Consider the following 16,804-nt stretch of genomic DNA (forward strand, 5'->3'; position numbering starts at 1 on the left):
AGCGTGCAGAACTTGAAGTAGTCTAGCAGGAGGTGCACCGGCGTGCGTGGCAGCCTGTGCCTGCGTGCTTTCGTTTCCCGCCCAAGGACCGGCGCAGTGGCTGCGTCCTTGCCCAGGAATGCCCCGCCCCCGGAATGCCCGGCCACACCCCTGTTGTGCCCTGCCCAGCCCCATTGGCACTACGCCACAGTTTGAATCCCATCACCATGGGAACCTGTTACTAAAATTTTTGGATCCCACCACTGGTTGGAACCAAATGTGCCTTTGCATGTTCACAAGGTGTGTGTCTGCTGTTTCCATTGATTTCCTTCATGTGATGCAATCCTTCCCTTCAGCGGGTCCCACAGTTTTCAAGGTTTTCTTGCTATCAGGAATGGCTTTTCAAGGGACATGGTGAACAAGAAGATACATTGTGTAAGCTGTTCTTAACTCAGTGCTGTAGGGTATTGTTTAGATGTTTGGTGCTCCCATTTTCTGATATATAATAATAATGACTGAGTGCCACCAAATCTCAACTAACTCATGGCAACCATAGGACCATGGAGTTTTCAAGGCAAGGGATAATCAGAGGTGGTTTGCCACAGGCAAACATTCTCTGCATAGCAGTTCCCGTCTTCCTTGGTAGTCTCCCATCCAAGTACTAACCATGGTCAACCCTGCTCAGGTTCCAAACTCTGATGACAATCAGGGCTATTCAGACTGCCCCGCTCATCTCTTGCTTGAACAAGCCATGGAGAAGGTTGCTATGGCTCATTCCGCACATGCAGAATAATGCACTTTCAAACTGCATTCAGTGCTCTTTGAAGCTGTGCGGAATAGCAAAATCCACTTGCAAACAGTTGTGAAAGTGGTTTGAAAATGCATTATTTTGCGTGTGCGGAAGGGGCCTATGAGTCGGTTACAATTCAATGACACATTGTGCTTCTATATGTAAATGTTATTTATTGTTTTCCACTGCTGGCACAGTTTGTGGTATAACATGCATGTTATGAGGTCACCTCAGGTCTGAAAGGGAAAAAAGCATGTGTATTGCTGTGTATATCTATTGCTGTAGCGTATATATCCATTTCAAACTAGATAGTTTCTTGTCTGGCACTTGACATTGCATTTTAAAATGTTCTGTCAATATCTCTAGCTAAAATTAAACCCGGATATTAGGAGTAGAGCTCTAGCGATCAGCCATGTTTAGGATCACAGAGGGGTGCTGAGCTGGCTGATCTCATTGATATATAAATAGCAGGGAAATCCATTATCGTGGTAACCTGAAGATGAGTTTTCTAGAAACAGGATAAAAAAATCCAGGTCCTGCTATTTCTCCCCATAACATACTGCAAATGCTCAGAGATGAAGACACTGTTTTGAATCTGCCACAAGAGAAGAGCCTTAGCAGCTGGCAAAGTGCCGGCCCTTAATGAAGGCCTGCCATATCGCACTCTCTTATTACCGCCAGATTTAATTAGTTCGTTTTACCTTGCCAATCTGGAAGAACCAAGCCCTTATCTTGGGCAGCTGACAGTAAATATTTCAGCATCTTCATTGTTGTGCGTGATGGCGTAAACTGGCATCTGAGTCCAAGAAATGTTAAAGGTGGTTTAATTAAAAATTACAGAGAATGTCTGAAATGTGGGAGTTGTGCCAATTCAGAGGCAAGAACAAAAGAATGGTCTTATTGCATCAAACCAAAAGTGCATCTGGTCCAGCATTCTCTTTCCACTCACGTGATTCTGGGTATTTTATAAGCATCACATCAATCTAGTAACTCCGTAGGAGATTCATCCTGATTTTCTGGACTACAGTGATACAGAGCCTCAGAATACCGAGGCTTCATTTAGCTATCACAGCTGCTGCATGTTGACAAGAGCTATTGGCCCATGAATTTGATCCTTTCAAAAGGAATCAAAGCTAACGTCATATCTCGTAGTATCGAGTGCTGTAAAGTTTATGCAGCATGGTGTAGGAGCCAGCGTGGTGTAGTGGTTAAGAGCAGGTGGATTCTAATCTGGAGAACCAGGTTTGATTCCCCACCCCTCCACCTGAGCGGCAAAGGCTCATCTGGTGAACTAGATGTGTTTTTGCTATCCTGCTGGGTGACCTTGGGCTAGTCACAGTTCTTTGGAACTCTCTCAGCCCCACCTACCACACAAGGTGTTTGTTTCAGGGAAAGGAAGGGAAAAAGAACTTGTAAACTACCTTGAGTCTCGTTACAGGAGAGAAAGGTGGGATATAAACCCAAAACTCTTCTTCAAAGAAGTAAATCCTGTTTTTCATCCTGAACCCGCTACCAATGAGCTTCATTGGGCAGTCCCTGTGCTCTGATGCTGTGATCTGAGAGGACTCATTCAGCAACCCAACTCAGTTGGCTGCTTAGAGTGAAGCAATTTGAGGTGGGGAAGAGGTGAGAGGCATAGCTTGTATCCATTGTTGCTCCCTGCACCTGTCTGCCATCACACCTGAGCTACCCAGGTTCAAAGCGAACTCCAGCACACTGCTGGTAGTGTCATGCTGGGTCTTGTCTTCCTTCTCCATTCTGGCTCATCTGGTGTGTGTTGGGGGAAGTGATGGATGTCTACCTGGGAGGAAGGAGAGCTCCAGGTTGCTTAGATTTCTCCTGACTGCAAGAAAACACCTTGAGCCAGACCTTTCTCCATATACCATTATCCCTTCCATATCACTGGAGTTAGGGACACGTTGCCTACCCCCCCACCCCAAATTTGGAAATCCACATAAATTTTTTTGACCCTCCCTTCCTACCAGAGAATGAATCTGAATTTTTCTTTTATTTCAACGTTAGAACAGAAATTGTGTGTATTTATGATATTAAAAGATACAATATGCTGATATTATACAACACTGTAGATATATTTTATGCATTTCTGAGTTTCTAAACTTTTTTCTGTATCATCTGGTGACCTTTACGTGTCATCTGTGGCTTCTGCCAAACTCCCCAAACTCCCTATTTAATTTCTTATGATAATCCGCCATATATCAAAACTGTTAGAAAAATCTAACAAGACAGGTCAGTGAGTGGTTTCCCTGCCTGAAGAAGTTAAAGTGTGGGAGTACATTGCACCATCCTAGCTTTTTCAATTCTAAAAACTACTGAATGTGTGAATGTTAGAAGCAGCTTTGACGTTTTTTAAAAAGTAATTGCTAAATCACAGAATAAGGTAAAATTTCCCCTTCAGTCGTGTCCAACCCTGGGGTACCACTGCAAGCAGTGATTTCATGGGCAAGCCGTTTTTGTGGGGTAGTTTACCATTGCTTTTCCCGGTTATTCAAATAAAAAAATAACCGTTTGTAAATCAAGAGACCATTTTTGAGCAGAGACGATACGTGGCTTCTACAAATAATCTGTGGATGTGAATACAGTGGTACCTCAGTTATCGTTGACGTCGATTTTTGTCGGTTCGGTTTTCCAGCTATTTTCTTGTCTCGATTTTCGTCGGTCACCTCGGATTTTGTTGACGAAATTCGCTGCGACTTTTGCGCGAATAAAAGGCGACCGATGTGTTTTTCCTGCTCTGACTTCTTTGCCTCAGTTTTGGATTTCGCCGGTTGTTTCTGAACGGATTACCGACAAAAACCGAGGTACCACTGTATCTGTTTCAAAGACGGCTTGTTGGGACTTCAGCATGAACAACGAGTGTGACATCTATTCATATCTACACTTTAGTGGGAGCATTTTGGAGTATTCTTGATTTGTAGTGGAATTCTATAATCACTTCCCAGCTGCAGGGTACGGGTTTCCTTGTTCATGCCTTAGAACCTCCAGTGCATATTAATAGAAGAGGCTAGCTGATCCTATGGATGCTCACTCATAAAATACAGCTGTGTTGAAGAAAATGAGATTTCTTTTGAGTATGTGCAGTCTTATTGTAGGGTTAGTAATGGTTCTTTAATCAGTTACAATTCCATGCACTTTCAAGCTGTTTTCGTCTAATGAGTTTTATATTTATGCTCCCAAGAACATCCGGAGCACCATTTCAAATCTTATGTTTCAGGTCATAGAATGTCTCATGACTAGCAGTGTTCAGGCGTTCATTTAAGAAGAAGAAGAAGAAGGAGAAGAGTTTGGATTTATATCCCCTTTTCTCTCCTTTCTCTCTTTCTCACAATACTAGAACCAGGGGGCATTCATTGAAAATGCTGGGGGGGAAGAATTAGGACTGATAAAAGGAAACACTTCTTCACGCAACGTGTGATTGGTGTTTGGAATATGCTGCCACAGGAGGTGGTGATGGCCACTAACCTGGATAGCTTTAAAAAGGGCTTGGACAAATTTATGGAGGAGAAGTCGATCCATGGCTACCAATCTTGATCCTCCTTGATCTGAGATTGCAAATGCCTTAATAGACCAGGTGCTCGGGAGCAGCAGCAGCAGAAGGCCATTGCTTTCACCTCCTGCATGTGAGCTCCCAAAGGCACCTGGTGGGCCACTGCGAGTAGCAGAGAGCTGGACTAGATGGACTCTGGTCTGATCCAGCAGGCTAGTTCTTATGTTCTTAAAGGGGCTTACAAACTCCTTTCCGCTCCCCCCTCACAACAAATACCTTGTGAGGTAGATGGGGCTGAGAGAGCTCAGAAGAAGGTCACCCAGCTGGCGTGTGTTGGAGTGCACAGGCTAGATTCCCCAGATACGCCTCCACAGCTCAAGCAACAGAGTGGGGAATAAAACCTGGTTCCTCCAGATTAGAGCACATCTGCTCTTAACCCCTTCGCCACTGCTGCTCCTTAAGTTAGCTTGTATAAAATAGCAGCACTTTTTATTGTTTTAAAATTGTTTTATAGAGAAACTTGAGTATTCATAATCTGATTTATTCTGTTTTATACATACAGAACCTGATAGACATTCTCTGGAGGCAAGATATAGATCTTGGAGTAAGGCGTGAAGTTTTTGATTTCAGTCAGAGGCAGAAGGAATATGAGCTTGAGAAGCAGAAGAAACTTGAAAGTGAGAGACAAGAACAGCTCCAGAAGGATCAAGAAAAAGCTTTTCTAGCTCAACTGCAGTTGGATGAAGAAACTGGCGAAGTTCTTCCTATACAGCCCGCTGAAGCCATTGAGTCAAGAAACACAGATATATCCAGTAACTATCCACAGGTAAACAAACCCATCCACTTTTAACCATGGTGAACTTCACATTGTACACCTTTTTTTCTTTGTTGTTGTTTTTTGTAAAAGAAGAATGTTACCTAAGATGAATCCTGGTGGATTTTTAGACCAACAGCCCATCTAGGCCAATATCCTGTTTCCTGAAGCGGCCAATCAAATCTCCTGGAATGTCCACAAAGGTCAATACCTCTTCCTGTGTCTGTCCCTCAATAAGTGGCATAGGTTTACTGCTTCCGAACCTGGTGTTTCCATTTAGCCCCATAGCCGCTATCCGCTGATGTTGCTATCCTTCCTGACAGACACGGAAGCCTCCTTGATTATGAGATAGAAATAGGCCCGAAACCCTCATTTCTTTTCTCAGTACATCCAATTTGCTCAAAATCCGAACTGAGTCTGCATCCAATTGTTAAAACCTCCTTCTTTTTCATCTATAGAGTACCCACATTTCCAGACAAGATGCAGATGACTTGTTCTTCAATGACTGTATGCAGCTCTTGGCAGAGACATTCTCCTTTGTGGACGAAAATGAGGTAAAATATTCATCAGGTTGCTTTTAATACAGTCTCCTTGTAAAACTCGTCCCTTCTGTTTTCGTTTTGGTGATGCACTCCCTAATTTTATGCACTGAGGAAAAAACAGCATCTGAATGTACTGAAAATTCTTTTGGTGCAGGTTTCTGACTAGCAGTGCCAACTTCAAAAGCGAGCTGACAAAGTCTGTTTGATAACATTCCAGATTCCCTCGGTTGAATTTCAACAAGTGGTACCATGCAAGACTGAGAGCAGCCAAGATTTTGTTGATTCTAATCCAGTGCGGTCACATGATTCCTCCGGCCTTCAGTCTTCCATTCCAGAGTCGGCTGATGATGATGGCTTGCAAGTTATAGAACAAGTCTGGAAAGAACTGTTTTCTATTCCAGAGCTACAGGTAAGAGCAGCAGACGTTGCCAAATGAATATTCAAGCACTGTCGGATAACAGAAAAAGTAGAAATCCAGCATTAGTTGTTTCTGTCCCTAAATAGTCAAGGCGAGCTGGTTCCAGCTAAAAAGATCTCAAATTGCAAGTATCAGGAGAAGGCCTCTTTCAGTCTGAAAGCAGCAGCCAATCAGAGAAGGCAATGGTAGATGGGACCACTAATCTCAATCGATAGATGATAGCTTCAAATAGGATCCTCCCCATGTGACTTGTTCAAATTATTTTCGGATCTACATTAACAAGATTGAAGGCTGTGACTTAAAAATGCCCGGACAGCTATATTTGCTCACCGATTAATATTTATTTATTCATTAGGTTTATACACCACCCAAGGCCAGGCTCAGAGTGGCTTACAATTAAAACATTCAATTCCATAAAATCACATATAAAATCAGTCCATCAGCCTAACTAAAATTTCTGATGGCAAAGCAATGACTTAGACCTATGATAACCAGCCAATTTGTTTCGACTCAAATCTCATTTTATGAGCGTGAGGCAGAATTTGTCAACAATGCCAGATCACGTGTTGGTGGTTAGCTGTTTGGAGGCTGGTAGATGGATACGGAATAACCGTGTGGCCTTAGCCAAAGGTCACGGTGGAACATCTCTGTTCTGTTTAAGGTCTTGCAGGGCCCTGGTGTCTGCTGACAGAGTTCTACCTGACTGGAGCCACAGCAGAGAAGGCTCTGCTCGAGGCCAAATGCACATCCTTGGAACCGGGGATTGGATGCAGACAGCCAGTGAAACACAGTGAGGGTTGGCCTAGGGCTCAGCCATGAAGCTCACTACAGAATTTTGAGCCGACCACTCATTCACTCGCACTGTCCTGCCCAATTTAACTCATGGGATTGTTATGAAGACAAAACGGAAAGAAGACCACATGCCCTGATCTTCTTGACGAAAAGAGCAGAATGAAATGTATTAATGAATAAATGGGTTTTCCCCTTTGTCATGGTTACTCCTTCAGGAAGGTCAGGGGGAAACCAGCAATGGAGCACCTTTCTTTCCCAGCCTTTCTGGAACCATTTGGCTATCGCTTGCCTCTGAATCAATAGCCCGCACACTCTCACTTGGTAGCTGCCACAAATTATTACTTTAAGACCTCAGGCAGACAGGCCCACGTCTGCCTCTCTCTGCCACAAATACATAGGCTGGCCAGCTCTGTGTTGTGAACTTCCTTGATATTTTGTGGCTGGAGTCTAAGGAGGGTGGGGTTTGGGGAAGGGAGGGACTCCAGCAGGGTACAGTGCCATCGAGATCAACTTTCAAAGCAGCCATTTTCTCCAAGGGAACTGATCTCTGTCCATTGAAAACCAGACAGACTATAGTTGATTCTTTTTGGAGGACAGACCCTATCCCTCCTTGTGGAGCTTTGGCCCCTTCCGCACTTGCAGAATAATGCACTTTCAATCCACTTTGCAGCTGGATTTTACTGTGTGGAATATCAAGATCCACTTGCAAACAGTTGTGAAAGTGGATTGAAAGTGCATTCATTCTGCATGTGCGGAAGGGGCCTTTTGTAATTTGTTGTTCTGTTCCCCTCTCTTTCGAGAGAGGCTACCAAAAGGGATTGCCTGATACTGAAGCTTAATTAAATCCAGGGAATCACAGGGACCAAAACCGATCTCATGTTACCTCAGTTTACACGGAGCTGGGTCCAGTACGCAGCAGTGTTCAGTGATAGCTCTATAGTGATTTTTTAGAACAGTGACCTCACTCTAAGTTCACTGAAGTCATTGGGATTTCAGGGGTGTAACTCTGCTTGCACTGTTAATTCCCCCCCCCCCCAAAAAAAGAACACTTTGTTTTGTGGTAGCTCTATAGTGAGCACATCTGTTGTCCTGTCATGGATGGGGTGGACAGCCTTTTGGGTGGGGAAACTGCCTTGTAATTTCTGTAAGATTCTTTTTTGCAGACAGAGCTGGTACTTTTGGAAAACCTTCTCTGTCCCTTATCCATGGCAGGGTGGTGCTTGGGTTTGGTTGTAGCTTGTTGCTTTTTTTTGAAAGTTGACCAAACACTCTCATGCTGAGTGGCTTGCACTCACCCTCAAAATGTTGAAAAGTTTGTAAAAGCCTTTGGAAGAAGTTGTCACTCAGCAGCAGGAATGCTGCAGACAATTGCATGATCAATGAGAGGGTTGTGGCAGAAAGAATAGCAGACTCTACGTTTTCCGGTGCAGACTCTATGTTTTCCGCTCCCTTCCCATGGGCCTTGCTCTTGCCCCGCCCCCCGCCCTCCCCCCACTTACCTTAGTTTTTAGTTTCAGGCTGAAAAGCGGCCTGTTCAGTTCAGGCTGAAAAAAGCCCTGGGTGGGAACTACACTACCCAGGAGCCCTTGGGGCTCGCAAGGTCTCCTGGGTAGTGTAGTTCCTACAATGGCCCATTTCAGCCTGAATGAAACAGGCCGCTTTTCAGCCTGAAACTAAACCTGAAACTTAAGAACTAAGGTAAGTGGGGGGCGCTGGGGAAGGGGGAGGGGTTGGGGTGATTTTTCACCCCCCCAGATGTATGCCTGGTGTGAGGCACGCACCCCCCCTCCCCCTTGTAGCTTTGCCTATGCCGGTCCTCCATTTTATACTCAGAAGACCCTTGCAAAGCAAATTAGGCTGAAAGAGCCCAAGCTGATTTAGGGAGCTTTAGGTCGAGTGGAGATCTGAACCTAGAGCATAGAGGAACGAATAAACAGAATGCTGAAAGCTGATAGGATGCAAGCACCCAAATGACCTTTCTTTTCTTTGCAGGGATTCTTACAGGCTGTGGTGTGGCTCATAGATATCTGCATGATTTCCCACTTCTTTTGCTGTATGCCCCAGCAGACTGTAAAGACGCACCATTAAAGAGAAGTTTGGGATAGCTTGACAGCCTAGAGTACTCCTCCACAGCATTAGAAGGGCAGAAACAGAATGGAGATTACAATGGTGTACATTGTCAGATGTTACAATCAAATATTGGGAGCCTACTAAATGCATGGGCTTAGAGCATGCCCTACTCATGGTCCTTCACCCTGTGGCCTGTTTGCATTTGTATAGCTTTAGGTACTGGGACATGACTACATGAACCTTGAAAAATTCAGTGGCCAGTTCGTGTGGTCTGAAGGCAGAGCCACACGGTTGAAAACCACGTTGCCCCTCTTCACACATCTGGGCTGGAGCTCACACTGGGCTCACATCACTGGAGCCTACTAGCTATGCATTGATTTTCCCAATGGAGGGGAGAGCTACCAGGTGGCGGGGAGGTGCGCATTGCACTGAGCATGTGCTGGGAGGAGAAGAAAATCGCCTCCCGCCCCCCCCCCCCGCCCCCACACTTACCTTAGTTCAGCCTGAAAGTGGAGGCTGGAAAAGCGGCCTGTTCACTTGAGGCTGAAAATGGCCTGGTGGGAACTACACTTCCCAAGAGGGGCTTGCAAGGTCTTCTGGGAAGTGTAGTTCCCACTAGGCCATTTTCAGCCTCCACTTTCAGGCTGAACTAAGGTAAGTGTGTGTGTTGGGAGCGGGGGGCGGGAGGTGGCAGGGGCAGAGTGCACCCCGGGCGCAGTATGGCCCAGCTACGCCTCTGTCCCAATGGGACAATGAACACATAGCTAGTGGACTCCAGTGATTCGAATTTATAATATCTGAGAAGGGCTTGTATTGCGTGGGTATGTTATTAATGAGTTTTGGCTCTTTTTTTTTTAAAGTGTCTTAACATTCAAAATGACAGTTTGGCTGATGTAACCACAACCACGTGCTCTGACAACCCAGCACCGGAGGCAGATGTGAACTTTGCTTTTTACAACGCGCTGCCTGCCGTGGAGAAAGAAGTTGCCGGCTGCAGCCTAGAGTTCCTGAACAATTTGGAGCCTTCGTACCCTGGCAGTGCACTGCCTGGTGATCTCAAGCAAGATATCTCTTCACCTGCAAGCATGGACTTTGCTGAGGATTTCTACTCTTTCGTTGATATCAAGATGAGCAGTGACATGTCCCTCACACCGCCGCCGCCGCCGCCATCGTTCGTGAACCCAGTCTCGGCTGGCTTTTTAAACGAGTCAATTGAACTTTCTGATTTTGCTCTGTGCAAAGCTTTTAACCGTGACCTGGCAGGGAACGCACTGGAATGCAGCGATTTGGACTCCGGCATTTCGCTCAACGCAAGTCCCAGCACAACCGCTTCGCCTCATTCTGACGGGTCGTCTTCCATCTACAGAGACACAGGCTTTGGCTACAGTGATTCCGAAATGGAAGAGATGGATAGCACCCCTGGCAGTGTTCAAGGAAGTGATGCTAGAACGCATTCCTTTCAGTTGCACCCGCAAGCCTCTCTGTTTCTCGAGCAAAATACGCAGAAGCCGGACCTGCAACTTTCAGACACGCCCCCAAAGGAACTGCCCACAAACCCAGGACACCCTGAGTCTCCATTCATGAAAGACAAACAGAACAGCCAGCCCAACGCTCATCTCACAAGAGACGAGCTCAGAGCGAAGGCTCTGCACATCTCGTTCCCCGTCGAGACGATCATCAACCTCCCGGTGGACGACTTCAACGAAATGATGGCCAAGGAGCAGTTCAGCGAGGCGCAGCTGACTCTGATCCGGGACATCCGCAGGCGAGGCAAGAACAAGGTCGCTGCGCAGAACTGCCGGAAAAGGAAGCTGGAGAACATAGCGGAGCTGGAGCACGACTTGGATGATCTGAAGGACGAGAGGGAAAAGCTCCTGAAAGAGAAAGGGGCGAACGACCAAAGCTTGCGCCTGCTGAAGAAACAGCTGAGCACCCTGTATCTCGAGGTCTTCGGCATGCTCCGGGACGAAGATGGCAAGCCGTACTCGCCGAGCGATTATTCGCTGCAGCAGACCAGAGATGGAGACATTTTCCTTGTCCCTAAGATCAAGAAGCCAGAGACTAAATGACGGGGATCAGGAAGGCTTGTGTTTGCAGAGCTGCACTTATAGTTAACCCTTTCCGCAATGCAAAAACGTGTCCTATTTTCAAGCGACTTAACACTGTTCTAAGCATATATACACCCTCAGCCTTGACTCTGGCAAGTATTTGGATGGGAGACCTCCAAAGAACACCGGGGGCGTGCCGCGGAGGCAGGCAATGCCAAACCGCCTTTGAACGTCTCTTGCTTTGAAAACCACACCTGAGGTTTCCATGTCGGCTGCAACTTGACGGCACTTTACGTATATACAAGTATACTTAAAAATCATTAGGTTAAAAAGAATGTATGCGCAATGGGTATCGCTTTTACAAAAACTTTAGTTCCTCCCTTTATATATAGCAGCAGATTGACTAATTTGTTTCTGTGTAAATATTTCAGGACTTATTTATATGCTTTTATTGTTTTACTGAACTGTGTATCCAGCATGATGATCTCATTTAGGCGGGGATCAGTCTTGCATTTGCAAGTTGCACTTGCATTTCATAACTATAAATGGAACATTTGCTGTTTCTTAGATTTTTACTTGCTTTGCTTCATTAAGAATACACACATAATAAAGGAATACAATTGGGGTGCCAAACAGCCAAGTTCAGTACCCTAAAGTCTCTTCAATTTTAATGGAAGAGTTAAGCATCACTGAAGCCTTTGAAGCGCTTATCCTTAGCTGCATTGCACCCTTAATTTTAAAAGTATAAACATGCTTTGCATATGAATATATGCTAATCTTTTGACTTTGGACTTATTTACCCTCTGTGTGTGTGTGTGTGTGTGTGATTTTCATATTGATTACAATCAGGGAAGTACAATTCTGTCACAATCTTTGCAAAAGAACAGAATGTGCAATTGGGTACAGTTGAGAATTTCTACTTTTGTAATGTGCTTGAAAGTTTGTAGAATCTGTGGAAATCAAAACAAGCCAGAGGTGGCGGCGGGGTAAGAGTCCAAGATTTGGAGCTCTACTCATGATTAAAATGACAGCCACCAAAATGGGACAGTCTTCTGATCGGCTCAGTTGCATTAATGCAGTTCACGGCATGCAGGCTTTCTTGAATAAGGACACTTAAATAGTTGACTAGACACTTATTTTTTAAACCAGAACAATTGTATCGACTTCTACATTGTATTATGCAGTATACTTCTTCCGATTTTTTTAGTCTATAGACTTGATCTGTTATATTAAAAAAATGGCCTTCTGTACGTTGAACATAGTTTGTATAAACGAACACAACAGGAAATAAACAGGGACATCTAAACCCATTTAAGTATGGCGTTTTCAGGATTCATTCACTTTTAAAATTTAATGGTCTCAAAAACATACAGAATTAAGTCCCACTGATTTCACTGGAACTACATTCCTATGCAACTGCGGAAGACACTGTAATCAGATACTTTGACTTTTGGATGCTGATATTAAACAGATTGCATTTATCCTTCAGTTCTGGAAGTTTTTGTAAAATAGAATCTTGGGATAACTATTTTGGGATGAGACCTGCACCATGCTGCCAGTTTGACATTTATTCACATTTTCATCTGGAAGTTTTTGTAAAATAGAATCTTGGGATAACTATTTTGGGATGAGACCTGCACCATGCTGCCAGTTTGACATTTATTCACATTTTCATCTCCCAAAGCCAGCGATTTAATCTTTTGGGTGTCTAAGGCCCCTTCTGCACATGCGGAGTAATGCACTTTCAGTCCACTTTCACAAGTGGATTTTGCTATTCCGCACAGCTTCCAAGTGCATTGGAAGTAGATTGAAAGTGTATTATTCTGCCTGTGCGGAAGGGGCCTTGAACTGGTTATTTGGGGATTAAGAGAAATTTCACTAAACCACAGGAACGTGACATGCAGCCAGTCAGACTCCTGTTCTGAGTTGTCCCCCCACCCCCCCAAGTCCTCACTATCCCTGTTCTGGGACATAGCAAGAAGTTTTATGTAACTGGACTGCTGCAATCACTTTAGCTTGAGGGCTACTTTGAACATCAGATGCCATAGTTGGGAGCATATTTCTAAAAGACAGTTAAGAAAGAGCATCCTATGGAAACAAAGCTTGAATTCTTCACAAGGTTGCAGTTTGCATTCCGTAGAGAAAAGCCATACTTTGCGGAGAAGCCATTCAGCATTTACATTTCCCAGCTGCAAACTATGAAGCAATCCTGTCCATAGAAAATGACAATCAGGTCAATCTCTGGTACTCTGCCGACAGGACAGTTCATTGTCACGATGCAGCTTTGTCAAGATTTATGCCATTGTTTGATTCTTTTAAAATTTTGACACTGATTTGCACCTTAAAGGCCTCTCTTTGGCCCCTTCTGCACTTGGCAGAATAATGCACTCTGGGGCTGGATTTTACTGTGTGGAATAGAAAAACTCACTTTCAAACAATTGTGAAAGTGGATTGAAAGTGCATTATTCTGCAAGTGCGGAAGGGGCCAAAGAGAGGCTGGAGTTAGAAACCTGTCATAGAATCACAGTTGGAAGAGGCCGTATAGGTTATTAAGTCCAACCCCCTGCTCAACTCAGGATCAGCCTAAAGCAGAAGTCCCCAACACAGTGTCAGTGTGTGTGCTTTTAAGAAGGGGCAGCAGTTTTTGCTCAGCAAGCTTCTGACTGGTGGCCATTTTGCCACTGCAGCACAAAGGTTTACACTGTTGCTGAAGTTATGCTACAGCGATCATTTTGTGGGTGGTTCTGCCTCCTGCAGCAGCTGTTTTGTGGCTGCGACCACTATCCTTTGTAAGATTTCCAAATGTACCTCTCAGCCTCCTCCAAATTGTCCCTTTGCTTTTCGTCACAGGGTTCGGTCACTTGCCACTCTCCTCTGCACACATTCCCATTCTGACCATATCCATTTTGATGTGAGGCCTCTAGAACTGCACCGTACTACTGGTGCACCCTGACCAATGACACGTACAGGACTTTGACCATCTTGCAATTTCGATATTGTGCCTTTGCTGATACACCCCAAGACCACATTGGCCTATTTTGTAGCTGCATCACACTGGCTACTCATATTTACCTTACAATTGGCCTGTAAGAACATAAGAACATAAGAACAAGCCAGCTGGATCAGACCAGAGTCCATCTAGTCCAGCTCTCTGCTACTCGCAGTGGCCCACCAGGTGCCTTTGGGAGTTCACATGTAGGATGTGAAAGCAATGGCCTTCTGCGGCTGTTGCTCCCGAGCACCTGGACTGTTAAGGCATTTGCAATCTCAGATCAAAGAGGGATCAAAGATTGGTAGCCATAAATCGACTTCTCCCTCCATAAATCTGTCCAAGCCCCCCTTTAAAAGCTATCCAGGTTAGTGGCCATCACCACCTCCTGTGGCAGCATATTCCAAACACCAATCACACGTTGCGTGAAGAAGTGTTTCCTTTTATTAGTTCTAATTCTTCCCCCCAGCATTTTCAATGAATGCCCCCTGGTTCTAGTATTGTGAGAAAGAGAGAAAAATTTCTCTCTGTCAACATTTTCTACCCCATGCATAATTTTATAGGACTTCAATCATGTCCCCTCAGACGTGCTGCCTCCCCTCTCCAAACTAAAGAGGTCCCAAACGCCTGCAGCCTCTTTCCTCATAAGCTGAAGGTGCTCCAGTCCCTCAATCATCCTCCTTGCCTCTCTTCTCTGCACTTTTTTCAATCTCTTCAAGTCATCCTTTGAGATGTGGGTGGACCAGTGAACTGAACACAGTTACTTCGGCAAGTGCGGTCGCATCCTAACGGCTTTATATAAGGGCATGACAATCTTTGCAGTTTTATTCTCAATTCTTCTTTCCTAATTATCCCCAACATAGAGTTCTTGCCTTTTTCACAGCTGCCATACATTGAGTTGACATTCCCATGGAACTATCAACTAAGACGCCCAAATCCCTTCCTGGTCTGTGACTGATAGCACTCCTGACCCCTCTGTAGCGTGTATGTGAAGTTTGGATTTTTTTGCCCCTCATGTGCATCACTGCTTTACATCTTTGCTACATTCGAACTGCATCACTTGCCATTTCTTAGCCCACTTCACCCCTAATCTCTATCAAGGTCCGCTTGGAGCTCCTCTCTCAGCAATCCTTTCGTGGTTCTCACCACCTCTACATACAATTCTGGTATCATCTGCAAAACTCTGGCCAACTCACGCTTACTCCACCCCTACTTCCAGGTCATTTGCATGAATAGGTTAAAGAGCACTCGGTCCTCAATACAGATCCTTGGGGACACTCCACTCCCCACATCTCTCCATTGTGAGAATTCTCCCATTTCTACACCCTACCTTTTGCTTCCTGCTTCTCAACCAGTTTTTTAATCCATAGGAGGACTTCCCTCTTTATTCCTTCATTGCTGAGTTTCTTTTCTCGTAATACGTCTCTCTGGTGAGGAAACTTTTGTCAAAAGCCTTTTGGAAATCCAAGCAGACAATGTCCACTCGGTTCCCCTTTTTTTATCCACAATGCTCTATTTTTACATCCCTCAAAGAACTTCCCCAGTAAGTTTGTAAGACAGGATTTTAGTTCTCTTCCTTGCAAAGCCATGCATGACTTTCTCAGCAGGTTCTTGCTTTTCTACCATGCTTTAATAATTTTATCTCTTTTAATGACAGATTCTACTAAATTTACTACAGGAACATGTGATGTCAAACTGACTGGTCTCGTAATTCTCGGTCGGTCCCTAGATCCTTTCTTAAAGATTGGTGTGACATTGGCCATCTTCCAGTCTTCAGGGATGGAGCCTGATTTCAAGGATAAGTTGCATATTAAAGTGAGAACATCAGCAATTTCATGCTTGAGCTCTTTAAGAACTCTTGGGTGAATGCAATCTGGGCCAGGGGATTTGGTAGCATTTAGTTTATCAATGGCTGCCAGAACTTGTACCCCAAGTTCTTGTTACAATGCACTGCTACCCAGACATGTATCCCCCCCATCCAATATGCGTGCTTCTAACTCAGTGGTTCTCAACCTTCCTAATGCCGCGACCCTTTAATACAGTTCCTCATGTTGTGGTGACCCCCAACCCTAACATTTATCCATTTTACAGATGGAGAACACTGATGCAGAGTCTTAGGGCAAATCTCTGCTGTGAAAGTGGGTCAGCTAGACTCCCAAAGGGGGGGTCGCCGACCCACAGGTTGAGAAAACCACTCGATCTAAGTAAGAAAAATTGTTGAAGACTTTCATGGCTAGAATGAACCAGCTGCTGTGGAGTTTTTTTCCAGGCTGTGGCCAAGGTCTGTTAGTTTTTGCTCCGAACGTTTCATCTGCATCTACCATGACACGCCTTTGAAGATGCCAGCCATAGATGCAGGAGAAATGTTAGGAGCAAAAACTACCAGACCAGGGCCACACCCTGGAAAACCCACAAGTCACTTTTCATTTTTGTTAGCCAGATGTAGAACTCTGTATTTATCCTTGTTGAATTGCATCTTGTTTACATCTGCCCACTTTTTTAGTATCCAGATCTTGCTGGATTTTATCTCTCTTCCGGGGAATTTGCTAGTCCTCCCAAGTAGATGTCATTTGCAAATTTAATGAGTAGTCCCTTTGCCTCCTCATCCAGATAAAAATATTGAACTGGACTCAGAACCAAGCCCTACTGAACAACTCCCTCCAATCAGATAAATACCATCAGCCACTATGGGCATGGTTCTCCAATCAGTTCCCTAACCACCTAGCAGTGCTTCAGTTTCTCCATCAGAACATCATGGGGATGCTCTGTCAAAAGCTTTACTGAAATCCAAGTAAGTAACATCAACAGTGTTCCCATATATGAATAAATTCCAGAGAGTCCACTCTACATCTAATGG

General features: G+C 44.7%; 1 protein-coding gene across 1 annotated transcript in view; it reads left to right on the forward strand.

Moving 5' to 3' along the window:
• Positions 1 to 12,439, forward strand: part of NFE2L2 (NFE2 like bZIP transcription factor 2) — a 34,055-nt gene extending 21,616 nt beyond the window's left edge. Inside the window, exons 2-5 of the mRNA XM_048485255.1 lie at positions 4,837 to 5,100; positions 5,547 to 5,642; positions 5,848 to 6,039; positions 9,771 to 12,439. Of these exons, the coding sequence (XP_048341212.1) occupies positions 4,837 to 5,100; positions 5,547 to 5,642; positions 5,848 to 6,039; positions 9,771 to 10,979 (1,761 nt within the window). The 3' untranslated portion in view covers positions 10,980 to 12,439. The remainder of the gene's footprint in view (positions 1 to 4,836; positions 5,101 to 5,546; positions 5,643 to 5,847; positions 6,040 to 9,770) is intronic.
• The last annotated feature ends 4,365 nt before the right edge of the window (positions 12,440 to 16,804 follow it).

The sequence above is a fragment of the Sphaerodactylus townsendi genome, linkage group LG02 (assembly GCF_021028975.2).
Source record: "Sphaerodactylus townsendi isolate TG3544 linkage group LG02, MPM_Stown_v2.3, whole genome shotgun sequence".
Classification (NCBI taxonomy): Eukaryota; Metazoa; Chordata; class Lepidosauria; order Squamata; family Sphaerodactylidae; genus Sphaerodactylus; species Sphaerodactylus townsendi.